Source organism: Cetorhinus maximus, chromosome 6 (assembly GCF_964194155.1).
Source record: "Cetorhinus maximus chromosome 6, sCetMax3.hap1.1, whole genome shotgun sequence".
NCBI lineage: Eukaryota > Metazoa > Chordata > Chondrichthyes > Lamniformes > Cetorhinidae > Cetorhinus > Cetorhinus maximus.
The window spans coordinates 138,832,455-138,851,490 of NC_135884.1; the positions used below are offsets into that span (position 1 = coordinate 138,832,455).

Here is a 19,036-nt window from a genome sequence, read left to right on the forward strand (position 1 = left end):
AAAATGCATGCAAAAAACATCATTATCCATAAAAGGGAACTCTCAGCTTTCCAGAGTCATAAATGACATTTAATACTCAATCTATTCCACCACATTCTGCCAGTAGAAAACTTCGTCCTCCTATATGCTTTATAATTATAGGGGGACCAATTGCTACACTAGGTTTTCCATCTTAGTAGCAGAAATCAAACACTAATTATTTCCCACCTGCTAAAATTTTAATCGCATTTTTGGAAAGCTTTGGTACAGCTGAAAAATAATTGGACCCAAAGTCTAGCAGTCTGCAGGATCATGCTTTCTGATCTAAATTCCAGAATGGCGGTTTTATCCTTGAGGTCACAAAAATTATCTGGCAAAACAGAGCACATTCTTATTGTAGTTGAACCATATAGGAACACTGAGGCTTTACAAACAATGAAAAATTAAATCATTGCACCCGTGTTGGTTTTCAACTTCTTTTTTATGTTTCAGAGGATTAGAAACAATGAGTAAAACTTGCTCTATCCTTACACCAAACAATCATTCTATATTCAACTGAATTGGAGATTTGTTGTGAAGATATTTTATATCAATTTTAGAAACAGCCATCAACAATATTACACTTACAACTCATCTGTGCATTTCAACAAAATAATAAATAAAATTTTAAAAATGTGATTACGTTCAGGGTAAACTTCGGATTATTGAGAAAACAGTGCACACCCACCCATACCACAGACAGAGGGAAAGAAACTTTCCTGAAATAAAAAAAAAAGTACATGAACTGAAAAAATAATGTTTCCCCTTCTTTAAAGTTCCCTTTATATATATATATATATATATATAAAAAAATATAAAAACAGATTAAAGAAATTATTCAATTCTAACTCATACAGTTTATCATATGTAACAATTTTGTAAATACAATGCCTGAACACATTGCTCAAACGGGAAGTAAAGGATTGAATGGAATGGAATACATACTTGATGTTAAAAAAACATTTTCAACCAATGTCACTAAATTAACATCAATCGCATTGTGGTTTACGTCCAAATATTTGGGATTATGTCACAAATGTTACATTGATGCAATACTGTAAGATGAGCAACTATGCAGTGGTTTATACAGTAGAGAATTAGGACGCATAACTGCCTATTCAAAGCTACAGTTTGATTTTTGGAATCCATTCTTTTGATGGCTGATGGAGATTTCTGTCAGTTCACTAGTTCCAGACTTCAGGAAATTTGCTCATAATTAGGTTACTATGTTCAATTTTAGCAGGCAGCATTTATTTAATCCATAGTACCTTAGGAGGCAGTACGTAGAAAGGAACTAAGTCTTGTGCTAATTTTATTTTAAAGTAGAAAGGTTACTTTTTCAAAAATGTTCTTCATCAGAATCAAACAGCGAATTCCGCTCCTCCCTTCATTGCTCTGGGAATGAGTCGTCTAATTCTAATGCCTGAGAAAGGATTAATCCACAGAAATGAGGGTTGTCCTCCAAAAACATTCTTCATTCCCTCCCATCGTAGCTTCCTTTCCCAAGTTGGTTTTTCATTTTTTAATCGTTCAATTTCCTGCACAATAAACAAAAGATGCACTGATTAGTGTGATTGCACAATAAGCAAATGCTCTAAATTAGAACCCAGCTTGATATTTTGCTCCTTCATCCACCCTGCTGCCCTCAACCAGCATTCAGCAGGGGAATCAATCTAGTTGTTTAAAATGGAGATAGGGTATTGGTGCGTTACTGTTATTTTCTAAACTGTCCTTGCTTCCATTGAAATTTTGGGCCCCAGTGAAAGTTTGATTTGAGAAAGATCAATAACCAAACTGGATTCATTTGTCTTCTGCGGTCTTTAATGATTTACATCCTCCAAGCGTCGTAGAAATGTGGTTTAGCATATGAAAAACATGGCAAAACACTGCATCATCATGACCCATATCAATAAATCAATTTGTTATGCCCTAAAACTACACTGAAATCTAGTTTTTCCTATTATGAGCATGAAAAAAATTAAGTGCCTTCAAAACCTGACTGATTATGCTGTATAATCTTTTTTATTAATTCATTCTGTAGTCTCTATGCACAATAGAAACTTACCCAACTGGCATTAATTTAGACGGGTGGAGGACTCCCAGCACAGGAGCCACAGCACCAGCTGTTGGGACCTATCTGCCAAGATCAATGCTATGCCTTGGCTAATTAAATCTAGACTCTAATGTTGCGTAAACACATCAAGATTGAGTATGCTCAAAGCTACATGAACAACCAATTTAAGATGTTCAGTTGAGCTCATAACGTGACTCATTTACGCTAGCTAGAAGCAACATACATTCATATGCAGGGACCCATTCTCTGCAAACAGAAGGAATATATTCAAATCTTGCGCCTTTTTTGAATAACAGAGTTTAGGAGCCTATGGTACCCCATTGCTTTCTCCATGGCAATGCCGTGGCCAATCAGTTGACTTGTCAACCAATCAGCACCCTCTTCTCCTGTAGTATAAATTTTTGAGTGTTTGAAATTTGGCATTCTAGTGTTTGTCCTGATGAGTGCAAGATAAAAAGTTTCAGCACATGTCTCTCTTTTCAGCAACACATTAGGATTGTTCTATGTGGTAGCTTGTATATAGGGGTGACTGGAATCTGATTGAGAGATGCTCAGGAAATAGCCATGGAATGTATGTATTAATTTTTGAATTGTCCCCTGAGCTTCTTCCTTCTGAGGACAGGGGGCTTGGGTGAGGAGGGGGAAAGTAGAGCTGGATTCTAATATGGAGCATTTGCCTTGCAACTAACCATTTTTCTATTTATTAACATTTTGCTTTGGGTCCTGGCCCCACAGGAAACAAGTAACCGTTGAGATGGTTTAAATTGCTCTGGGTGAAGTATAATCACTCAAAATTGTGAATACCTACATAGTGGAATGATGTTTCTGTTCTGACTGCACTGGGAGAAAAAAATGATGGCACAGCAATTTCTTCACCTGAATGTGCCGAGTAGGGCTTAGGATCAAGGTCAGGCAAGATTTCAAGACCAGGGAAGCTAAAGCTAATTGTGCTAATGCTTGGTTAAGGTCAGCTGTCTCAGCACAGACTGGGGATTAGATCTAGTATCTTCTTACTCTCTGGCTCGGTATTCAACATCTTAACTGATGGGGCCATTGTGGATTTCTAGACAAGAGAGTCTGCTTGACAAGTGAAACATGGCTGATTACAGCCCTTTAAGGTTTTAGTTTAAGCCCAGTAACTGATGAAGGAAGTCACTTGTAGTTGATGCTGTTCAAGAACATCATGCATTCTAGCACTAATATAGTACTTTACTCGGTAGTCTTGACATTCTGATTCCATTGGATTGACTACAAGATTGAGCATGAGAAGCAATTTTTTTCAGGGAAGGCAGATAAAGTGGTATGGACCTTTTTTACAAAAGTTGTTATTATTTACAGTGTCAGGTGCACCCTGGCATGCAGTTCCATCATTTCTACTGATAATCTGTTTTAGTGATGCTGGTTGAATGATAAATATTGACCAAGACACAGTGTGCCAGGATTTTCTTCAAAGTAGTACCATGGGATCCTTTGTGTTCACCTAAGAGGGCAGATGGGGCCTCAGTTTCACGTTGACAGCTCTCCTCTGACAGTGCTGCACTCTCTCTATACCGTAATGAACTGAAATATCAGCCTAGGTTATATGCTCAAGACTCTGGAATGGGACTTCAGCCTACAACGTTCTGACCCGGGGCGAGACTGCTACCAACGGAACTAAAGCTGACGCTTTTGGTTTTATCTGTGCTTTTGTAAAACTCAAGATTTTTATTTGTACTCTTCACTGATTTTAGAAATAATCTTTGGCGTTCCAACTATATAATGATATGTATTTGGGTGTTTTTAATCTTTACTGGAGCTTTTAAGCCTAAAACAGGTCAGCACATTATCATTACTGGAGCTTTTAAGCCTAAAACAGGTCAGCATAACAGAGAAACTCAACTTAATTCTCACACATGCATCTCCTAGCATAGGCTACTGAATTGTGCTCAGCAATTTGTTTCTCTCCCACCTATACTCAGGTCTCTAATATTAATTATAGTATTAGTACTGCCAAAGGAGCCAACTCCTGGCAGACAAGAAATTGGAATCTTCCTAGATTGCACAGTTCAGTGCTATAACAAGCTTTGAACTTACACAGCAGAAAAGCATCAAAGTACATTTTGAACTGAAATTGAAATAGCAAAGCTAAGGGTAAAATGTATCTTACATCAGAATCATGCAAGTAAAAATTGTGTCTCTTTTAGAGAAATGCAAATAGAAGCAGAGACCACAAGTTCTCTTTCTGTTGACATTTAACTTGGATTTCTTCAACTGCTTTTGTGTAATCAAAAAATATTGTATGCACAAATTTCTAAAATTACGAAAAAAAACATACCGTCTCGTCATTGCATATTGAGTGAAGTTGTGTGCCAAACATTACTGAGGTGAATGTGAGAAACAGAACTCCCTCAAGGCACAAAAAGATGATTAGGATTACAGTTACTGGAGGCGAGAAGCCACTGCATTCTGTGGAGGAAAACATCTCATTATCAAAATAGCCTACAAGTTATACAATAATAGTGGATTTGACATGCTATCACTTTTCTTTTACACAATTAAAGCAGCAGTAATTAACAAAAGCTTTAATTAATGACCTTCATACGAAGAAAAGTAATGGACATCATAAACAGTTGCACTTATAAATTTTGGAATTCTCAACAGACTATTCTACTTATTCAACGTACATTTTGCCAAAACGTCAGTCATAAAAGCCAATTGGAACATATTCCTCTGTATTCAGTAGGTATATCAAAGATTTATTTTCTATAGTTTTATTTTATTCTTAAGAGTTTCCGAACTATCAGGTGTTCTTTGTAGTTAGTGTTTAGGAATGTAATGTAGTAGGAGTGATCTTCTAAACCTTAGTCATAACTTGAAGAATTTTAAAATTTACAGCACATATTTTTAATAGCAGTCTCATTTGAGTTAGCAAACTAATTTTGGTAAAACTTCAGAAGAAAAAGAGGCCTTGCCTGTCCTCTTACTGTATCAAATTTAAATTGACCGTGATACTTTATCTCATTAGTTATTAAATACAAAAGAATGCTATTGTATTTCAGTTTTTTTTTATTCATTCATGGGATGTGGGCTTCACTGGCTGGGCCAGCATTTATTGCCCATCCCTAGTTGCCCTTGAGAAGGTGGTGGTGGGCTGCCTTCTTGAGCCACTGCAGTCCATGTGGTGTAGTTACACCACAGTGCTTTTAGGAAGGAGGTTCCAGGATTTTGACCCAGTAACAGTGAAGGAACGGCGATCTATTTCCAAGTCAGGATGGTGAGTGACTTCAAGGGGAACTTCCAGGTGGTGGTGTTCCCACCTATCTGCTGCTCTTGTCCTTCTAGATGGTAGTAGTCATGGGTTTGGAAGATGCTGTCTAAGGAGCCTTGGTGAATTCCTGCAGTGCATCTTGTAGATGGTACACACTGTTGCTACTGTGCATTGGTGGTAGGGGGAGTGAATGTTTGTGGATGTGGTGTCAATCAAGCGGGCTGCTTTGTCCTGGACAGTGTCAAGCTTCTTGAGTGTTGTGGGAGCTGCACGCATCCAGGCAAATGGGAAGTATTCCATCACACTCCTGACTTGTGCCTTGCAGATGGTGGACAGGATTTGGGGAGTCAGGAGGTGAGTTACTTGCTGTAGGATTCCTAGCCCCTGACCTATTCGTGTAGCCACAGTATTTATATGGCTAGTCCAGTTCAGTTTCTGGTCAATGGTAACTCTCAGGATGTTGATAGTGGGAGATTCAGTGATGGTAACGCCACTGAATGTCAAGGGGCGATGGTTAGATTCTCTATTTTTGGAGATGGTCATCGCCTGGGACTTGCGTGGCATGAATGTTACTTGCCATTTGACAGCCCAAGCCTGGATATTGTCCAGGTTTTGCTGCATTTGGAATTAATAATGATAATAATAATGATGAATTGATAATGGTAAAAGGTTCTCTTCTGGGTTACCAGAAATTAATTGCTTTGTTTTGGTCATAACTGCATACTCAAGGCTCCTTGTTAGTGTTAACGAATGATAGCTTGTCAACCAGCAAATGTTTGCTCCACTGCATCCTGTTATTACTACTCCTTTGAAGCTAATAGGTTCAACATTTCAATGTAGCTGTGGAACCCACAATTAATTAGACTCAGAACACTGCTTAACATGGTCTCAATGCTTCAACTTTAAAACAAGGTATCTTTGGGTGCATAGCTGGCATCCAATGGCCAAAAATCAGGTTTATTTGATGTATTGGGCACAATACAAAGTCAGACATCTATTTCTAGAAAATGATTTACTACTTGATGACTTGAGTATTGCTGAAAAAAAGAAACATACCATTAAAGCTTTTTGTCTTGCACTCATCAGCAAGATAAAGCAACAGTAAAGGGAACAACAATTTATACTGCATGAGAAGAGAGTGCTGATTGGTTGGCAAGGGGACTCTGGTTGGTAGAGGGGTTGCCATGGAGAATGCAGCAGAGAACAGTTAACTGCCAAGCTTTTGTTTCAAATTCAAATCAGGCAGGTCGTCTCTGATTGGTCAAGGCATTGCCAAGAGGAATGGACCAGGAAAAGGCGGTCCTTAGTTGGAAAAGGAATAATGCAAGTTTGGCAGTTAACAGTTAACTGTTCTCTGCTGCATTCTCCTTGGCAATGCCTCTATCAATCAGAGTCCACTTGCCAACCAATCAGCACTCTCTTCTCATGCAATATAAAGCGTTGTTTCCTTTACTTTTAGTTTATCTTGCAAAGCTATCCTGATGAATGCAAGAAGAAAAGCTTCAATAGTATGTCTCTTTTTTCAGCAATACTCAAGTTCTGTACTACCAAATGACTACTTGACGACTTCTTCCAATTGTATAACTATATTCTGAAAATAGTTGAGACAGTGTTTAACAAATTTCTGTGAACTAAATGGAAATAACTACATTGAAATGAAAAAAAAAGTCACCCTAAAAATGAAAAAAAAAAATAGCCCAAGTGATCCCAGTTTCAATCTTAGAGAGGATATAAACATGCCCATTAAATTAATTAATCTTAAAGTAACATCTTATACAGTTTGAGTCAAAATCCCACATACTGATTTAAGGATGCTCAAATGTATTATACAGAGGTCAAGAAATAAACAAGTGATATATATGGTCATTTGTCATGAGACATCTTCTTATTTCACTATTCTAAAAGGTTTGGGGTCTGTTAGGGCAATCTTCTGTTTTAACTCAACTGAAGATATAGTAAAATAGCAATTTAGAAGCATCTAAAGTGCATCAGACAATTACAAATGTTTACCTTTTACCCAATGGAAACTGTATATGGGGCTCAAATTGGTTAAAGCCAGAAGCGCAAAATGGGCTGATAGTGAATCAGTGGCCCATTTCACTTCGCGCCTCATTTTTTTGCCCTTAATACATCTCAAAGCATGCAAAATCACTTCTCACAACAAATTAATTTTAAATTATCACCCTTGTGTTTGAATACCTCATGCCTTTATCACTCCCTATCTCTGTAACCTTCCCCAGCTCTGCATCCCTCTTCCAGAACTCTATCTGGTCTATCATGCTTCTCTTTGCCGCATTATTGGTGTTCACGCCTTCAACCGTTTAGGTCCCATGTTCTGGAATTTTTCCATAAATCCCCTCTCCTGTCTCGCCATCTCCTTCTTTAAGATTCTCCTTGAAACCCCCCATTTTAATTCTTATTTGGAGAAGCATGAGTTAATAATATACAGCAGCATGGATTAAATGAACGCAGGCTTTGATTGAAGAAAAATTTCAGCCAAACAAAAACGTGAAGTGTAATTATCCTTCTAGGTTAAAGAGGTACAGAAATTTGAATAAATGGTCTAGAATTTCTTTCAACTCTGATCACGTATTCCTCCCGTTTACTCTACCTCAGCAAAGGTCAGATATAATATTTTCACTGCATGAGTATCAGTCTGCTGAATTCACACAACCTCCCCAAAGTTAAGAGCACAAATTCAGTCGGATATTCAAAGTTGGTTAAAATAATACATGGGACGAGGTTAAGTACAAACAGGAAACAAACCTGATCATACTGACAAGATGATGTTGGTAAATTCAGCCATTTTTGGAGGAAAAGTATTGAACCATTCATTTATCATCCCTTAATTTGCTGCTGTTAGATACAATGCATCTTTCTGAGCAAATGTGATTACTCACCACTCCACTGCTCTCTGATACAGAAGAAAAATTGGACGCAACACAGTATCAGTGCATGGACTGAAATTAGAGCTATGTACATCTGTAAATGAATGGAGAGAAATATTATTGCATAATGTCTGTCACAATCAGCTTCATCATCGAGCATGATAAGTCAGCAAAGACAGGATCAGATTGATTCAATACACTCCAAGGTCAAAACTGCATTCACACCCCCAAAGCTTCTTACTTATTTGGTTCGCGAGCTGGTTTAGCAATGACTTAGATATGGATTCCCACGAATTAGCGCACTGTCTATATATTAGTCAAAAAGATTAGTCTGCTCTATGACAGTAAAAAAAGGGTTTACTTATTAGAGTACACAGAAAAATTGCTGTACTTGCTAGAAAATGGTAAAAATGTTTCATATGCTACACATATTCTGCCACCGGTGCATTGTTAAGAACGTAAACTGGCCAACACCTGATTTCATGTGATACTACTGTCCTGTAAAGCAAAAACAACCACTGTGGTTAATTGTACAACCTACAGGGATAATTTGTTTTAGAAGAGAAAGGTGAGAAATGCAATTTTTTTTTGCATATTGTGACAACAGTAAGGAGCCTAAGTTCAGTTTTAAGGCACAATTTTGCAAGGGTAGGGGATGGAGATAGGTCACAACATTCTTCTCTTCAAGCCTGTCTCCCTGTAGGCACATGGCATTGTGAATTATCCCTATAGTAGAGGCAGATCTTGCTGTTTTATATCTTGCATCACTCCAAAGAATTGGCCAATTTTTTAACCAATGACCTGCAAATACCCATTTTTAAACAAGATTGCCCAATTGATGCTGAATCATTATACAAATAATTTGTTAAATTTAAAATGGGCCAGCCAAAAAAACCCTTCCATTTCGATTATTCCAAATTGACAGATATGTATTCTAGTTTCATCAGTCCTAGGGAGGTGCTGAGATCCTAAAGAATATTTCTGTTAACTGCTCAGAGAGTGCCATTTTACATGTTTTAGTCTCTGTTTTTAGATCCAATTAATGATATTTTTGTGAAAGCTGGGAAGGAGAATGGGAAAATTATATCTACACTAAATTAATTCTAAGTAACTGCGTACATTGGTGCTTAGCAGGGCCAGGGAGAGAAATCAAGGGCCCTGATGCTTCTCCTGTTTCTGGGCCTCTTATTCCTACCCTCCCCCACCATCCCCAATTATAGTAAAATCTGCATCAAATGCAGTTCAAATAGTAATGGCGAGAAAAACAATGTAATTTATTTTTCCCACACATAGCTTTGCACCAATACTTTATACTCAGAAAAAGCTCTTACTTCGCCCCACACTCAGATATTTAATGTGATTAGACACAATCCGAAACACTGCCTTTCATTTTATATAAAAAGAGATAAATAAACCTACAAGTCACTTTTAGGGGGGAGAGCCTTTTTGCATTTGGTCTAACACATTAACTAAGGCCGGTGGATGGCATAGAGACAGATTCAGTCACCGCAACCCATCTTGGCTTCCAACCTCACAAGCACAGAGGATGGGAGGTGGGGGGATTTTAGGATTGGGTCAGTGCTGAGTGGAAAGTTTATTAGTGACGAAGGCTGGCAGTGGAGCCTGTGAGACTGTAGCAGCCTGCGGAGAGAAGGCGAAAGCCCCCCGCCACCTGCTGCTGCCTCCTGCCACCATCTGCCCCGCCAGCCCCTGACTGCCATCATGGCGCTTGCTTTTTAAAAAATTATATTTATATTGTCATGACCATGGATCCTTATGGACATATTGAACTTCTAAGTAAGACGTGTGTTTTTAAAAAAGGGGGCATACAAGCAAAAACTGGCTGAGACTCTAAGGTAACCACTTGATGGAAAATTGCTATGCGGATTACTTGACAAACTAGTTCAGAGAGAACAGAATGTCGCACCTAAAAGGTGTGACACAGCCTACTTCAGACAGAGGCACTTCAAAGAAAAAGATACAATACAAACTAAACTGTAACCTCCTGTGGTTGCGGAGGTAATGGAAAATGATTACCATCTCAACCGAAACCATCTCCTGCTGAGTTGTATCCCAGACTATGAACATGAATTGAGTTGAAAAGAAAATAGATCTGGGCGAAAGACATGTTTGTTTTTTCCCTTCCAGGAATACACAAGGAAAGGGGTTTAAAAAAGCCAACTGCAACCTTTGTTCTGTGTGGTAGTCTGGGGTTCTGCTCTGGTGTGTGTGCGCGCTGTGAAGGTCACAGCTGAAGAACACCAACTGTGCATCCCTGTGCTTGCAGGTAAAAAGTCCTTTCTCTCTGACTGCTGGAAGCAAGTCACAAGTCAGCAAAGCCACAGTCGAAAAGGAAACAGGACAACTCCTTTCAGCTAACCTGAAGAACCAAGAATCTCCAAACCAAATGCTCAACTGCCAAAGTCAGCTCTACCGGAATCACCCCAAATTAACGGCCGCAACGTTTCACCATCTACTCCTCATGGACAAGCCAAAGGGCTGTTATGTATATCTTTTTAACTTCTATTTTTGGACTCAATTTCTAACTTTTAACCTGTGTGTATGTGTGCTGCATTTTTATTATTTCTTCTCTCGTGTTTAGTAACTATAATAAACTCTCACTTTCTTTAACACATGAAAGCCTGGTTAAATTGGCACCTTTTAAAACATAAATACATTTGGACTGGGAAAAGGTATCCATGAGGGAAGGGATCCTTTTTAAATTAACCTTGTTGCCACCAACTGAGGGGGTTGAATAAAGAAAGGGAGCAAGTTCATCCCTCCTCACCGGGCAGCATAACAATTTGGGGTATCTCGTCCGAATCATAACAAATTGGGGGGGCCTCGCCCGGAGACCAGTCGTAACAATATTTCACTATTTTACCATCATTCTCACTCTTAACAATCTTTGCTGAAGCAAACTGATGGCAAGGGAAAAACTGACAAGAGTGAAAATTCTTAAGCAAGCTCACTGCATTCATTACAACTGCTCTACAAAGGGTGTGCTCACACACTGCCAGACCAAGTCAGAGTGAATAAGCTATGAGGGAAGATTAAGGAGGCTTATGCTTTACAGTCTAGAAAGAAATGATTAAAGGGAATACCTCATTGAAGTATGCAAAATATTAATTACTATAGGTAAGGTGCACCCAGTTTGTTACTGCGATGCATGCTAAGAACGAAGAACTAGAGGACATAAAATAGAAATTAACTAAAAGCAAATCTAAGGAAAACACAAGTTAAGATTACATTCCTTTCAGAGTGAAAAGCAGAACAGTCTACCAAACCGGTTAATATAGACTCCTAGGGGAGATGGTGGCATAGTGGTATTGCCACTGGGCTAGTATTCCAGAGACCCAGGGCAATACTCTGGGGATAAAGGCAAAATATTGCAGATGCTGGAAATCTGAAACAAAAGCAAAAAATGCTGGAAAAAAACTCAGGAAGTCTGACAGCATCTGTGGAGAGAGAGAGAGAGAGAGTTAACTTTTCAAATCTGTATGACTTCTTCAGAGCTAGCTCTGAAGAAGTCATACGGACTTGAAACGTTAACTCTGTAATACTCTGGGGATCTAGGTTCTAATCCCACCAGGCAGGTGGTGAAATTTGAATTCAATAAAAATCTGGAATTAAAAGTCATGATGATGACCACAAAACCACTGCCGATTGTTGTAAAATACCCATCTGGTTCACTAATGTCCTTTTAGAAAGGATTCTGGTCTGGCCTACATGTGGCTCCAGACCCACAGCAAGGTGGTTGACTCTTAAATGCCGTCTGAATATGGGTAATTAAGGATGGGCAATAAATGCTGGCCTAGCCAGCAACGCCCACCACACCCCATGAAAAAAAAAGGGTTTTTCAAAGTACAATTAGATGTTCTGATTGGAGAGTTAATGTGCTAGGGGAATGGTAGCAAAAAATAACTATTTTGTCTAGTTGTACCTTGACAGAGTTTTAACAGAGTTTTGAAAACTGGCTAATTGAAAACCGGTACAAATGTTGTGGCATTGTTTTGGTTAACTTCAAGGTTACAGGCTTGAGGGAAAAGCCAAGTCACATTAAAATAAAACCATAAAGGTAGCTGAGTGAGTACAGGGAGCTTGGCCTGAACTGGATTTCAGCACTGAAATGACTAGAAACTGCTTTCAGTTTTTTGGATTTCCAAGTACCTAGAGTCCATTTATTATGACAAGCCAGTGGAAATCTGTTGTGCAGAACTTGCATAGCCAGGGAGGGTACTTGAAGGCTGGGTGTTTCCTCATTTTGACCCACGATTTGGGGGACATTTGATATGCTGAATGCACAGAATTAAGTCAACCTCCCGGCTTCCAGAAGTATTTTAGCCTGGATCCCTCACTGCCATTCGCCAACCCAAATGAAAATGCAAGCCAGTTAAAGGCTTGCCAATTAAAATATACGTTCTTTGCTGGTGATCCAATAAGTGGAAACAGTTGTTGGTTGCTTCTTCCGCCTTCCTTGGTGTGTTGGCCAACCAAGGTACACCATGAGTACCACGACAATATGTATCTGACTTTGGATGTGGTAAAGTCAGGAGAACAGATCACTGGGATAGATATCAATCCTAATATTACAGCATTAAAGAAAGAATTTAAATACAAAAGGAGCCCAGATGGAATCCCTTTGGACTGAGCTGAGGAATAATTGTCCATCTTTTTTTTGGTCTTCCCTCACTGACATACTCATAGACTCTAGCAGCTTTGCTGTGGTCCTTGCCACTAACACCATTCGCTCCCTCCACTCGTCTCACCACTTCCCCTCAGCTGACGAGTTAACAAGTGTCTTGCGTTGCCCAGCTGCAAATGACGTCCCTCAAGCCTGCGCAGGCCGTACTTTGTAATGTTGCCTTGTTATCAGGCGTGTGCGTTTTGCCTTTATTGTACCTACATTGTGTCCATTTGAAGATAGGAGCCCGGGTCCCCTTATAGCATGGGCCCCAGTGTTTTGCACCGTTCACAAACTTGGCACCATCCAAAACTTTGCTGCCTATGTCCTAACTCTCTCCAAGTCCCGTTCACCCATCACCTGTCCTTGCTGACTTGCATTGGCACTCCCGAGCTTTGGTGCTTAGGTATGTACTACAGATTTTGCACACAATCTATAGCATGCTTACTTAAGAGCCAAGATGCAGGTGAATAGAAATTCTTTCTTATTTGTTGTTGTTGTGTTTCAAATTACAGGTCATGCAAAATTAAGAACAGAAATTTACAGCACAGGAGGCCATTCCATCCATCGTTTCTGTGTCAGATATTTGCTGCAGCAACTGATACATGGGCGATTCGATAATGCTAATTATTTTATTTATATAGCACCTTTAACATCATAAACATCCCAAGGTGCTTCACAGGAGCATGATACAGAAAAGTTTTACACCGAGCCATATAAGAAGATATTAGAACAGATGATCAAAAGTGGATTTTAAGGAGATTCTTAAGAAAAGGTAGAGCGGTGAAGAGGTTTAGGGAGGGAGTTATGGGACCTTGGGGTCTTGGCACTGATATCTCGGAGGGTGGGGTTGGAGAAGATTACAGAGATAGGGAGGGAGACACCATGGTGGGAGCTGAAAACAAGGGTGAGAATTTAAAAATTGAGTTACTGTTTAAACAGTCAATGAGGGCAGGGGCGATGGGTGAATGGGACTTAGTGAGAGTTAGGACATGGGCAGCAGAATTTCAGATGACGCCAAGTTTATGGATGGTAGAATATGGCAGGCTGACCAGGAGTGTGTTGAAGTAATCAAATCTAGAGATAATGAAGGTAGATTAATTCTTGAAGGGCTCAGGAAAGAAATTAACACTTTTGAAGAGACAAGAAACTTTTGGAGAGTGACCACTCCCAAAATCAAAGCGTAGAGCATTAATGGCAGAAGACTGAGGACAAGATACATGTACTTCACATAATATTCAAGTTCCAAAGTTACTCAGTATTTGATGAGGAAGTTGCCTATGAAGCTACCAATTAAAAGTTATTGAGGTTGCAAATTGACATTCATGACTCGATGGATTTTGCTGTGATAGAAATGCTTAAGCTATAAATAACTGATGCAAATGGTTAAAATTTTGAAAATTATATATCCTTACCCAAAAACAAAGATGAATATAATTTGCTAGCCCTGCTGATGAGAATGCTATTCTTTTAATTAAGTTTACAAACTATAAGAAAATGTGGATTTGTTCAAACCTTTTTGATTTTTTAAGCAGTATGAATTACTTTATGGTGAAATCCCAAACAGAACCCCCACAGCAGGGAGGCAACCATAGGCTTCAATGAATCATGATGAAACTGGACTCATCAACATAATTATTATGGTTACTATCTCAAATTTCATATGCTACAATATAAAAATTTATTCTATTTATTGAAAAAGATACATTTTGATCAGGATTTTAAAAAAAAGGTATTGCTTTAATTCATACAAAGCAGGGAGGTGGGATTCCAAGGAAGATGAGGGATGGCTACACAACACAAAACCTGAGCAATTTGCAACATCCTACCTGCAAGTTTTATAGTCGGTTTCTCCCTTAGACTGCTCCTTTAAGTTATTCAGCATTGTGTTTTAAATTATAGTTTCCTACCTCAATCCCCCCAACTCGCAGTGAACTGAGTTTCAAATTGGTTATTTTAACAACTGCGCTTAGTTGAAAAGCACTCATTTTGTGTCTGCTTGCCAAGACTGTGTAATAATCAATCACTGGATGAGGCAGATTCAATAGATTATCTGTAGTGTCCTAATCTCTCAGCAACAATGCATTGAAAATTTAAATCCTGTGCTATCCATGAACAGGATATACTAGAATAAAGTGCTCTGTCACACTTGGTGAATGAAATTAATGCTATTTAACAGAATTATAACCTCATTACTTAGTTCCTTGTTTCATTCAATCAATAATATTGTGGCTTGATTTTAAAAGGTTAATTGGAGGAGTTCTAAATGTTAGTTCTAAGTTGTTTGCTATGGTACAATTTTAATTGCCCAAAATTTGCAGTAAAACATATATAAACTTACAGTAAAGAGTACAAAGAATTTTTGATTGTTCTCTCCAACACAGTTGTTCACCCAAGGACAATGGTGGTCCATCTTCCGGATGCACCTTTTACAAATACTGTTTTTGGGAAAAAAGAAAAATATCTGTTGCATAATAAAAATAAGCCAAGAAATGCTCACTAATTTTCAAGCACGCAAACATTTATATTTAATCATACACCTCCATCATTTTCCAAAAAACATAGTCAAGAATGTCTGGGACATTATCTGCTACTACATTCAAGATATTTTAAAAATTTGCCCCCATGTCTTTTGACAACCTTTGTACCTGACCTGCCACACATGTTATCAATTGAGAATTTCTTCTTCTGGTGTCTCATCAGAAATAACTTGGTGAAAACCTTTGGAATGAGAGCTCCAATAATATAAATTTATTCTAAGGGATTTTCCTGGATTGGCTAATTAGTGGCTAGAGGGAGCGCTCATCGTCCAATTAAGGACAAAAGGCAGGCTCTTGAAGTTGGTGAGCCAATAGGAAGCCCTCCAGCTTGCAGGAGCTGCTGCCTGCCATTGCAGTCATGAATTGTGGTGACAAGTAAACAACTAACCGGCAGAGAAGGCTCCATAAAGATCCTCATCCTAAATGATAGGGGAGCCCAGTACATCAGTGTGAAAGATAAGGCTGAAGCACTGTTACCAATTTCAGCCAAAAGTGCTGAGTCAATGATTCATCTTGGGCTCTTTCTGAGGTTTTTGGTATCACAGTTGCCAGTCTTCAGCCAATTTCATTCACTCCATTTATCAAGAAACGGCTGAACGTACTGGATACAGCAAAGGCAATAGACCCCGCCAACATCCCAGCTGTAGCACTGGAGACTTGTGCTCCAGGACTAACCGTGCCCCAGTCAGACAGTTTCAGTACAACTACAACACTGGTATCAACCTGATAATTGCCCAGGTATTCCCTGTCCACAAAAAGCAGTACAAATCCAATCTGGCCACCGCCTCCCAGTCTACTCTCAATCATCAGCAAAGTGATGGAAGGTGCCGTCAACAGTGCGCACTTGTTCAGTAAAAAGGTACACACTAATGCCCAGTTTGGACTCTGGAAGGGCCACTTGGCTCCAGACCGCATTACAGCCTTGGTCCAGATTAGGACAAAAGAGCTGAATTCAAGAGGTGAGGTGTGAGTGACTGCAGTTGACATCAAGGCAGCATTTGACTGAGTGTGACATCAAGGAGCCGCAGCAACACTGAAATCAATGGGAATCCGGAGGAAAGCTCTCCACTGGTTGGAGTCATACCTAGCACCAAGGAAGATGGTTGTGGTTGTTGAAGATCAATCATCTCACCCTCATGACATCCCTGCATAAGTTCCTCAGGATAGTGTTCTAGGTTCAACTATCTTCAGGTGCATTGGCATGACCTTCAGAAGGTCAGAAGTAGGAATGTTCGCTGATGATCGCACACAATTCAGTACCATCCATAACTCCTCAGATACCGAAGAAGTTTGTGCCTGCATTCAGCAAGACCTGGACAACATTCAAGCTTGGTCTGATAAGTGTCAAGTAACATTCATGCCATGCAAGTGCCAGGCATGACCATCTGCAACAAGAGAGAATCCCCTTGCTGTTCAATAGGACCACTATCGCTGAATCGCCCATCAACATCCTGGGGGTTAACATTGACCAGAAACTTCACTGAACCAGCCATATAAATACTGTGTTTACTGAGCAGGGCACAGGATGGGAATTTTGTGGAGGGCAACTCACCTCTCGACTCCCAACACCTGTCCACCATCTACTAGGCACAAGTCATGAGTATGATGGGACATTCTCCATTTTCCAGGATGAACGCGGGTCTAATACTCAAGAAGCTCAACATTATCTAGGACAAAGCAGCTTGCTTCATTGGTACTCCATCTGCTTTAAACATTCACTCCCTCCACCACCGCTGCAGTGTGGCAGCAGTATGTACCACATACAAGATGCATTGCAGCAACTTGCCAAGACTCCTTTGGCAGCAATTTCTAAACCTGCAGCCTCTATCAGCTAGAAGAACAAGGGGAACAGATGCACAAGAACTCCACCACCTACAGGTTCACACACCACCCTGACATGGAACTACATCACCATTCTTTCAATGTCTCTGGGTCAAAATCCTGGAACTCCCTTCCAAACAGCACTGTGGATGTACCTACACTACAAGGACTGCAGTGGTTCAAGAAGACATCTTTCCACCACCTTCCCGAGAAGGGATGATGACAGTAAATGCTGGCTTTGCCAGCAATATTCGTGGCCCACAAACAAATATATTAAAAAATTACATTACAAGTCTGGTGAGAATACGTCAATGTCAGAGCTAGATCCACGTAGGTCAGCAATGCTAAAAACCGTATAAGATAGCCAAGAGGTCAACACCCAGGTGCTGAGACTCCACACAAACTGCAACTTCTCTCATCAGCAGCTGCTCAGATTTGTCATAAGTGGCAATTATGGTTGAGGGCAGGGTCCAAAACCCCTGCTTGAGAAGACATTCAATTGTTTATTTGATGAAAAGTAAATGTATTTTGACACTCTTAAATGCAGCCTGTTTCAAGAATTCAGTAACATCAACAACTTTTCAAAGTGCACTTCAGGATTTTGTTCCAGAGGATTTCAGAATGATGAATGAACATTTGCCAGTGTAAGCTTTTATAGATATGTTGAAAGTTGCTGAGATTATGCTGCTTACGTTTTTTTAAATCACAGAATCACATAATTGTTACAGTGCAGAAGGAGGCCACTCAGCCCATTGTGTCTGCACCGGCTCTCCAAAAGAGCACCATGACTTACTGCCATTCTCCTGCTTTTCCCCCATACCCTTACACATGTTTCTATTCAAATAATCATCTATTGCCCTCTTGAACTCCTCGATTGAACCTGCCTCCACCACACTTCCAGGCAGTGCATTCCAGACTTGAACCACTCGCTGTGTGAAAAAAATCATTTCTCACGTCACATTTGTTTCTTTTGCAAATCACTTTAAATCTGTACCCGTTTGTTCTCAATCCCTTGATGAGCGGGATCAGTTTCTCCCTATCTACTCTATCCAGCCCCCTCATGATTTTGAATACCTCTATCAAATCTCCACTTAGCCTTCTCCTCTCCAAGGAGAATAGTTCCAACCTTTCCAATCCATCTTCATAACTCAAGTTTCTCATCCCTGGAACTATTCTTGTAAACCTCATCTGCACTCTCTCCAATGCGATCACATCCTTCCAATAGCGTGGCGCCCAGAACTGTACACAATACTCCAGCTGAGATCTAACTAGTGTCTTATATAAGGTCAGCATAACCTCCCTGCTCTTGTACTCTATGCCCCTATTAATAAAGCCCAGGATACTGTATGCTTTATTGACTGCTCTCTCCATCTGTCCTGCCACCTTCAATGATCTATGCACATATACACCCAAGTCTTTCTGCTCCTGGACAGCCTTAAGAATTGTACCCCTTATTTTATATTATCTCTCCACGTCCTTCCTACCAAAATGAATCACCTCACACTTCTCTGCATCGAACTTCATCTGCCACTATCTGCTGACTCCACCAATTTGTCTATGTCCTTTTGAAGTTCTATACTGTTCTCCTCATAGTTTGCAATGCTTCAAAGTTTTGTGTCATCCACAAACTTAGAAATTGTCCCCTGCACACCAAGATCTAGGTCATGAAGATATATCAGGTAAAGCAAGGGTCCCAATACCGACAGCTGGGGAACTCCAGTGCAAACCTTCCTCCAGCCCGAAACATATCCATTGACCATTACC

General features: G+C 39.8%; 1 protein-coding gene across 3 annotated transcripts in view; it reads right to left on the reverse strand.

Annotated features, from left to right (window-relative positions):
* Positions 1 to 522: 522 nt before the first annotated feature.
* Positions 523 to 19,036, reverse strand: part of zdhhc7 (zDHHC palmitoyltransferase 7) — a 56,982-nt gene continuing 38,468 nt past the window's right edge. For all 3 annotated transcript variants that reach the window (XM_078544588.1, XM_078544586.1, XM_078544587.1), the window contains 4 exons: positions 15,253 to 15,349; positions 8,240 to 8,321; positions 4,407 to 4,537; positions 523 to 1,556 (listed from right to left, as the gene is read on the reverse strand). In XM_078544588.1, coding sequence (XP_078400714.1) covers positions 1,380 to 1,556; positions 4,407 to 4,537; positions 8,240 to 8,321; positions 15,253 to 15,349 — 487 coding nt within the window. In that variant the 3' untranslated portion in view covers positions 523 to 1,379. The remainder of the gene's footprint in view (positions 1,557 to 4,406; positions 4,538 to 8,239; positions 8,322 to 15,252; positions 15,350 to 19,036) is intronic.